This window comes from Mytilus galloprovincialis, chromosome 10 (assembly GCF_965363235.1).
Source record: "Mytilus galloprovincialis chromosome 10, xbMytGall1.hap1.1, whole genome shotgun sequence".
Taxonomy (NCBI): domain Eukaryota; kingdom Metazoa; phylum Mollusca; class Bivalvia; order Mytilida; family Mytilidae; genus Mytilus; species Mytilus galloprovincialis.
The window spans coordinates 47994465-48003802 of NC_134847.1; the positions used below are offsets into that span (position 1 = coordinate 47994465).

The window sequence follows — 9338 nt, forward strand, 5'->3', positions numbered from 1 at the left end:
TTATGTTTGGTTTTGTATACCGTTGTTTTGTCTTTTTGTAAACTTTCGTGTTATTGCCATGGTGTAGTATTTTTCTTTTGATACCTTTCGACTCTCTCGCTGCCTCGGATAAAACCCTGTACTAATGATGAGAAAATAAAAGAAAAGAAATAATTGACATAACATCTTCTTCTTCTCTTTTGTCTCTAGGTTTCTATATGTAGATCAATGTAAAAAAAAACTATATTTGAAATTGTCGTAAAAAGACAAATCATATGATATAAAATCATTATTTATCCGTTTATAATACACAATAGGTGTATACTAGTACTTTGTGGTTAATAGATATATCTTTAAGTTATGACTAACTATATCTGTGACGTAATTCAATGGATACAGTTTGAACAGTAGCTAGACCATTATTGAGAATGAAATAATAGAGGTATGTTTTATTATTATACTTGATTATGTATGTTAACCTATATTTGTAATTTGTTGACTTGTGTTTAATTTATGGATTCTATAACCTTTTGTTAGATAGATGGTTTTTGAATATATATATATGATGTTTCCAAACAAACATTTTGAAAACGAAACAGTATTTCCCGCTTCCCAACAGTTGAAACTTTAAGTGTTTATTTTCTTAAAGAACAAACTTTCTTTTGAGTTCTTTTGATTCATATTTGATATCAAATAAGCTGATAAAGACAAAAATGAGATAACTTTAAGTTTCATTCTAAAAATAAATATTGAATTTTGATATTTATTAATAAAATGATAAAAGGTCAAGTTATTTATAAACATTTAAATATAGATCTACTTGTCGATATGATTTAGTTTCAAAATCGAACTAAAATTTTATTCAATTCAGTAAAAATTCTCTAAAAATATAAAATGTTATTTGGATGCACTTTAAACGCAGTTACATATGACCTTTCATAGTTTTAAAACATTTTATTTGCAAAAATGTATAGACACGATCTGATAGACAGCAATTGGTATTGAACTACGCTTTCAGTAAATGGTCTTATACGATCAGTGATTTGTGTCTGTTGAATTGTTATGCTTTTTTGTGTGATTCACATCGCTTTATTGTTTTATTGGCAAAATTTAATACAGTTCTTCCTATTTGTTGTGCTTTAATACCAGCGACTTAATATATTCGGTATATATTTTTCCATAGGCGGATCCAGGGTGGTCTGGGCCCCCTTTTGTAGGAAAAATATGGTTGATTATATAGGGAATGACTGACGTATGATTGGAGCGGTACCCCCTTAGGTCAGTCATCGCCCTCCCTCTCCTTACAAAAAAATCAGAATCCGCACTAGTTTCGTATCGTTGAAGGAAGTGCAATAACCTATGATTGCCTACAACCACGTCATTTTAACTTTAAAAGATAGTTGTCTTATTGGCAATTATGACAAATATTCTTATGTTTTTTTTAACCCCAGTATTTTTTATATGCATGACCATATGGTAAATGCAGTTGGTTCCTGTAAATAACTAATGATTTTTCGTTTTGTTTGTTTGATGTTTTACTCATGCTGCTTAGGTTTTCATTTGATATTCCTGGTCCTTATACCTTACTATAAAAATCTATACAGTATGGTCTATTTTCCCATTGTTAAAGACCTTACAATTACTTATAGATGTTTACATGTTTGTCTGTTGGTCTTTTTTATTGGTAGTTGTCTTATGCATTTGCAACAATAAAACATCTGCTTATCTTTATAAAAGTCTGTTTTATTTGTTTTAACATAACAAGATGTTTTGACAGATTGCAGGATAAAAATGAGTGGAAAAGATGTATGCCTTGTTTTCGGAACAGCTGCAGTTTGTTGGATGTTTGGGTATTACTGGACTAAACGACAAACAGGTATTTTTTATGTGTATATAATTACAAGCTGTACATATATAAGGAATGCCTTCGATATATTTCCTTTTTTTTAGGGTGAGGAAGAAGGGGGAGGTTGAGGGAGGGAGATCGGGACTCTTTTGCACATCTAAACAATACTGACATATTCATTTTGCCTTTGGCTCTACGTATCGTTTTATCAAAGTTCTTTAAATATTTCGGATTTTAGCATCTCTAAAAAGATATTGTCGAAATACAGATCTGTTGTAGACACATTGGTACCGATAATGATTGATTGGTTGGAATAGTAACACGTTTTATACCTCCTACCTGGTTTAGTGGACTCGGTTAAGAAGTGGTCCAAGTAACAATCTGCCGTATCACTAGCCTGTCAACACAGTAGTTTTGTGTTCGAATCCCGCACGTACATAACAGGTTCGCTCGACTCCAATCTTAAAGTAAGGAATAGGTTTGTCAGGTTTCTTACCAAAGATCAGTAACTGTTGGTCTCTCTGAGCAATCATGTTGTATCTACCAATAAAAAGGTGACAGCCACGATACTGCACAATAGTGTCGAAAGTCGTGTTAAACTTTAACAAATCAATACATATAATAAGACGCCTCCGGGTGCGGGAATTTCTCGCTACATTGAAGACCTGTTGGTAACCTTCTACTGTTGTTTTTTCTATGGTCGGGTTGTTGTCTCTTTGACACATTCCCCATTTCCATTCTCAATTTTATAAATCAATCCAATCCAGTTTGACCTATTAATACTGTTGATTTGAACACATGAACATCCGCATTTTTGTAATATTTTTTTGAATATATAGAAACGTAAAATTTAATTCAATTTGAAGACTACCATGACATGCGTTTATACGTCATGCATGTACATGAGACTTATTGTATTTTAGTATGTATAGCTTTTTCAAGTAAAACATATCTAATTTAGGCTTGACAACTACCCCTGCTTCATTCTCACAATCAGACCCACCTAGTCGTACCAGTGCTCAACTCATACCCGAGAATTCAGAAGAAGACGCACGTTTGGGTTAGTTACAATTCGTTTTATTTATACGGCATTTTGACCACAGTTATATGTAGATATATGTAGAAATATGAGTGAAAAGAAATAAAAATATCACGTCCGGAAAATATATCCCCGTAAAATTAAAATACGATATCCCGTGGTTTACAGAATTGGGAATAATAGATAAAAAAAGAATGAAAAAAAAAAATGAGAAAGAAAAATAGAATAGGGAATAGAGGGTTGCAAAGGAATAAATGAGGTGTAACAAACTAAAGAATTAGACAATAAAATACTATTCACAGAAAGGCACCATATTCAGAAAGAAGAAATCATGTAATAACAAATTAATCTAATAGTATACAAGTTTTCATGAGATTTTAAGAGAATAAGCATTATTTTTATAGATAAAGAAAGAATCATACAAACGAATGAAGATGATACAGAAATGAAGGTTCCACCCCCAGACTTATGTAAGTGTACATGTAAAGGATTGTGTAACATTTAAACGATAGTGATATGAGGATAAAGTCACAGGACATGTCTGCGAACAATAAGAACTAATACACATTTAAGCGCCGGATTTATCTTCTCGCCTGTATTTCCGATACCCTATTTTAGCGAAACCGTCGGTACAGAAATATTTATATGTATTAAATATTTGTCCATGTGATCTTGAATTGTAAGTTCATAAATTTTATTCTTGATGAATTGATTGATTGATATTATAGTTCTTTCATGTACTCAAGTATTTAAATATCCCCTGCTTTGAAACTATCAGTTTTGGGAGTATCTGGAAATGTCAGGCTATAAAAGTGGTTAGGACCCAATCAATTTATAAAGTGTTGTTTTATAAGGAATACATATGATTTGTTTGGGTTATCACTGAACAAATTATACCAATCGAAGAAAGGCGTTTGTTATATGTGACTGATTATCTTATTATATCGGCAACGTATTGTTTGGGTTAACAAGGACCATGTAAAAACCAACTGAAAAAAGGCGTTTGTAATATGTAACTTATTATCTTATTAGATCGGCAAAGTAGTATAAACTTAAGTAATTAATTAAGATAAAGAGAATGTACAGTTATTTTAGCAATTTTAAGGTCATATCTAAGCGGGAAAGTATGTAAACCTCATTATGCCTAATCACCATGATCACTGAAACATAAGTTCGAAAACTCGAACAGTTTGTTATTATCAAAATCATAAGTTTTATTTCATAGTTAATTCATACTTCTTGTCCTATAATATACTTTTATATTGTGCTATTTTATCATTTAACTATTTCGTAATAAACGGATCATTTTTTCTTTACGATGTAGGCTTTAATCAAAAGCCCAAATTGTTAAATACGGCAAAAAATTGGGATATTAGATGTGTCCTACCAATTTGCTAAAAGGTCGTCAATCAATAAATCATAAATGTGCATTGACTAATAAGTGAAGAATTAAACTGAAGCTGTGTGCAGTGATAGATATTAAATTATCATCTCATAGCACATTTTGATTTGAAGATTAGTATTTGTATTCTACAATGTTCAATAATCAATAAACATTAAAGACCAAAACTGATTTTCCCAATTCATTAACAAAATACAATTTGTTATAATTTTTGTTAAAGCCCACAACGACTGGTTTGTTGATTCCATGCTGACAATACAGTTGTATATCTATAACTTTTAAATCCTTGTGAGGTTTCCTACCAAAGATCAGTCACTGTTGTTCTCTCTGGGCAATCCTGCTTTATCTACCAATAAAAAGGTGGCAGCCACGATACTGCACAATAGTGTCGGGAGTCGTGTTAAACATTAAAAGATCAATACAGAAAATCTATCCAACCCTGTTTTGACTCATTAATACTGTTGATTTGAACACATGCATGAACATTCGCATTTTTGTAATTTTTTGTCTATAGTTAAGAAAATTTGATTCAATTTGAAGACTACCATGACATGCGTTTTACGTCATACATGTCCATGTAAGTTATTGTACTGTAGTATGTATAGTATTTTATCAAGTAAAACATATATTATTTAGACTTGACAACGACCCCTGCTTCATTGTCACCTCCAGGCTCACCTAGTCGTACCAGTGCTCAACTCATACCCCGGAATTCAGAAGAATACATACGTTTGAGTAAGTTGCAATTCGTTTTATTTATACGACATTTTGACCACAGTTAAAAGATATATGTAGAAATATGAGTGAAAAGTAAAACAATATCACGTCCGGAAAATATATCCCCGTAAAATAAAAAACGATATCACGGGGTTTACAGAATTTGGAATAATATATAAAAAAGTGAGAAATAAATGAAAAGTGAGAAAAAAGAATAGTACATAGAATAATGGGTTGGAAAGGAATAAAATAGCTATGAAAAACTAAAGAATTAGACAATAAAACAATTTAAACACAGAAAGGCACCATGTTCAGAAAGAGGACATCATGTTATAAAAAAATAATCTAATGGTAAAACAGTTTTCATGAGAATTTAAAAGAATAAGCATTATTTTTATAGATAAAGAAAGAATCATACAAAAGAAGGAAGATAATACAGAAATAAAGGTTCCACCTCCAAACTCTTGTTAGTGTACAAGTAAAGGATTGTGTAACATTTAAACGAATAAAGTAAATTAAAACGTCGTTATTACGAACTCATATTCTGCAATTTTTCTACGTGTAAAACACAAGGATCATTTAATGTGTACAAGGCATTATTTAAATGTAACTGCATAGATTGTGATACGTTATTTATCCACTCGAGACTGTTAGTTTTTCAAAGTTTAAAAACGTCAGGCTCGCCGAACGTTGTTAATATGCAAAATGCAACTGTCGAGAGAGGATAAATATTGTATTGCACGAGATAAGGTGGTGCACTCTGTTCCTCTAATGACTTTGGACGAATTGCAAACCCTCTTAATCTTTCTTTTCGAACGACTTCTCTTAAAATCAGGAATAGCAAATAGTGAATTTTAATATCATTAACTTGTTTAATTTTCCAAACAAATCTGTCCTGTTATAAATTTCTGATTGCTCGTGTAGGCCTTATACCTCATTTTATATAATATCTACATTGCTGGCTTTGGTTGAGACATAAAAATGTTCTACCTAAAGTTAATAAATACAATGAATATTTTTTACATCAATACATATATGGATAAAATGTTAAGACGTGATACGGTGACAATTTTAAAATGTGACATTACTTAACAACAGTAGGTCACTGTTCGGTCTTTAACAATGAGCAAAGCCCTAACACATAATCAGCTACAACAAATCCCGAAATGACAAAGGACTGGGCCCAGTAAAATCCCCTTTAGTCCCCAAAGTATAGCTTTTTTACCAAATTGTTAAACTTTTGGATATTAATTGGAATATTTCTCTTACATGAATATGGGCTGTTTTTGACATAACTATGAAGATGTATCGGATACTAGCATTATAAAGTTATGCTAAATTACCGAAGTCTTTATAATTTTAACATTTGAATTAATTGTTAGACGTTTCCGTCTTAAATGGAATTGAGCGCATTTGTGGTTGAGGATGAAACAATTGAAATGAGAAATTGATTGCGTAGCCTAGACTACCGAATACAGTCTTTTGCAAATTTATACGAGTACCCTTAATAAAGTGATGCGTGCACCATGTTCACAGGAAAGTTAGTGCTGTGAAAATGACTTCATTACCAACACTTATTCTAAAGATAGAGCCCTTTGAGGACAATCTTAACATCTTTCTGGAATAACCCACAGATACGCTTTTGCTGAATGAAAAAAAAAACAAAAAAAAAAAACAAAAAAAAAAACCAAAAAAAAAAAAACAAAGCAAAGAAATCAAGTAAACATTGCAAGCAACAACGTAAAATTTCGTTCTTATTGATACATAATAAATTGAAAAGATATCATCTTAAACATTTCAATAGTTTTATAGTCAAATGTAGGAATATGCTTTTAAAAGCTGTTGCTTTTTGAATTAAAATTTAGATGTTTCGATTTTTGCAACAATCAAACTTATTATGATTTGATCTTATAATACCATACGGATGGAAAGCTTTTGTACAATGGTGACAACCCAATGTAAGTAGTATACTGTATGTTATTTAGATCTTATTACACATGTAAGCAAACTTAGCACTAAATAAAACATTCTAGTTTTAAAGATGTTCGCCCTGTTTTCAGACGGTAATGATTTGGAAGAAGACCGGGATCATGTTGGTATGTACAAAAAGTGATTAATGTTATTAAAGTTCTCTTTCCTTGACCATTATTGTTAACACGTCATTCCGCCGAGATAATTTATTTTTGTGAAATGAGATTTAAAAAAATAAATACAATAATTATCCATATAACAATATATTTTGTAAAAATGATATTTAAAACTTTGAATACCAAGCAGTAGTTTAAAAAAAACCAATACCAAAGGTCAGTACTAGCTTTCCTTGCGTTTATTAAATATTTGTTTTAATATGATGTCTATATACAGATACATAATACAACATAATCGTATCAAAGTAAGTACAGTGAACTTGATATATAGGCGAAACTGTTAAGAGACGCGAGGGATACCAGAAACTGATTGATTGTGTTAAGCAATTTCAGTTGATATTTTATAGTACAAATTGTGACTTTGATGGAGAACTGTCTTATTGGCACTCAAACCACATCTTCTTATATCTATTGACAACATCATGGCTAAAACAAAAAGATCAACAGACAAAAATTGTACATAAAACACAACAGAGCAAAGTAAAGACAATGCATGTAGAATCACACGTTTGAGTTTAACAAATCCTGTACGCAGATACAATTGTTTAATTGAAAATTTATGTTTATTTGTATTTTAAAGGAGGACAGTGGTATGATGCAGTAATCCTACATGCTTCAGAAGATGAAATGGCTGCAAGACTTTGCCAGGAAATTTTGCAGGAACAAGTCAATGTACCAAACCTTAAAATTAGTTTACCGGATGATATAATTACACCAGGCACACCAACCCTTGATGGATTAGCAGGTCTCCTCTTAAATTGTAGACTTGTTATTATCTATCATTCTCGACATATGTCTATGGATGGTTTAATGCTCTTTGGAAAACAGGCTAATATAATACAATCTTTAGAGGACCCACAGAAGAGGGACCGAATAATTCCCTTTATTGTTGACTGCGAGGAACTTTCAGTTGATATGTGCACCATTCAGCCGGTAAATTACACAAATGACATAAGAAGTGCAAACTTTCCCAATTTTAAGAACAAAATGGAACGACTATTTTTAATGTGGAGGGATAAAATAGCATAGAAGAAACATTTTCACATACTTTGAAAATACAAATTTAAATCAGTTTATAAGTCATGAAAAACTAACAAAGTAGAATATGCTTAGTATAAAACATGCAACTCCCATAGGTTTTTCGTGTTCATTATAAAAAGTAAAATCATAAAAATTCTGAACTCCAAGGAAAATTCAAAACAGAAAGTCCCTTATCAATGGTAAAATTCAAAACTCAAACGAAAAGATAACAACTGGCATATACCTGGCTTGATGCATGCATTTTCTAATGTAGCAAATGGTGAATTAAACCTGGTATTAAAGCTAGCTAAACCTCTCAGTTGTATGAAAGACGCATCAAATTCCGTTATATTGACAACGATGTGTGAACAAAAACATACAGTCATAATAGGTAAAAATGTCAAAAATACAGCAATAAACATTTTGTTATAATCTAAATCTTAGTATTATCAGTTTTGAAGTCGGTGCTTTGGTACAGAGATATGCATATGCATTACATAATTGTCAATGTTATCCTGAATTGTCAGTTCATAAATTTAGAAATTATATTCTTCCTTTGCTGAATTGATCTTGTAGTTCTTTTTGTACTAAGGTACTTATATATCCTGTGTTTTGAAAATTTCAGTTTTTAGAGTAACTGACAAGGTTAGGTCAGAACAGACACCATCAATTTATGAAGTGTTATTTTTATTAGAAATACATATACTATGATTGGTTAGGGTTCAACTGGAACACTTTAAAACCAATCAAAGAAAGGTATTTGCACTATGTGACTGATTTTCTAACTAGATCGTCAAAGTTTGATAAACTTACGTAATCCCTTTAGATAAAGAGGAAACAAAGTTATTTCTGAAATTTTTCAAGTCAATACTTGAGCAGGAAAATATGTTGACTCAATTATGCCTAATAACTGAAACATAAATTCCAAAGGTTATTATCAAAATGTAAAAAAACATTTTATAAGTTTTATTTGATGTGTTTTACCACTTGGTTTTGCAATGGTATTAGGGACTTTCCGTTTTCAATATTCCTCGGAGTTCAGTATTGTTGTTATTTACTTTTTTATAGTTAATTCAGACTTCTTGTCCTATATTATCATTGTAATGAAAATAATAATTTTATATTTTGATACTTTGTCATTTTACTATTTCGTTAATAAACGGAACATGTTTCTATACTATGTATGGT

The 9338-nt window shown here is 31.0% G+C and overlaps 1 protein-coding gene across 4 annotated transcripts; it reads left to right on the plus strand.

Annotated features, from left to right (window-relative positions):
• Positions 1–285: 285 nt before the first annotated feature.
• On the plus strand, positions 286–8506 carry LOC143047709 (uncharacterized). 4 transcript variants are annotated; one of them, XM_076220921.1, is made up of 7 exons: positions 286–421; positions 1757–1855; positions 2787–2885; positions 3269–3334; positions 4903–5001; positions 7044–7079; positions 7711–8506. In XM_076220921.1, the coding sequence occupies exons 2-7, from the start codon at positions 1771–1773 to the stop codon at positions 8157–8159; spliced, it is 834 nt and encodes a 277-aa protein (XP_076077036.1). In that variant the 5' UTR covers positions 286–421; positions 1757–1770; the 3' UTR covers positions 8160–8506. The 4 variants fall into 4 exon arrangements, with proteins under 4 accessions (XP_076077036.1, XP_076077037.1, XP_076077038.1 ...); XM_076220922.1 differs by lacking the exon at positions 3269–3334; XM_076220923.1 differs by lacking the exon at positions 2787–2885.
• Positions 8507–9338: the final 832 nt, after the last annotated feature.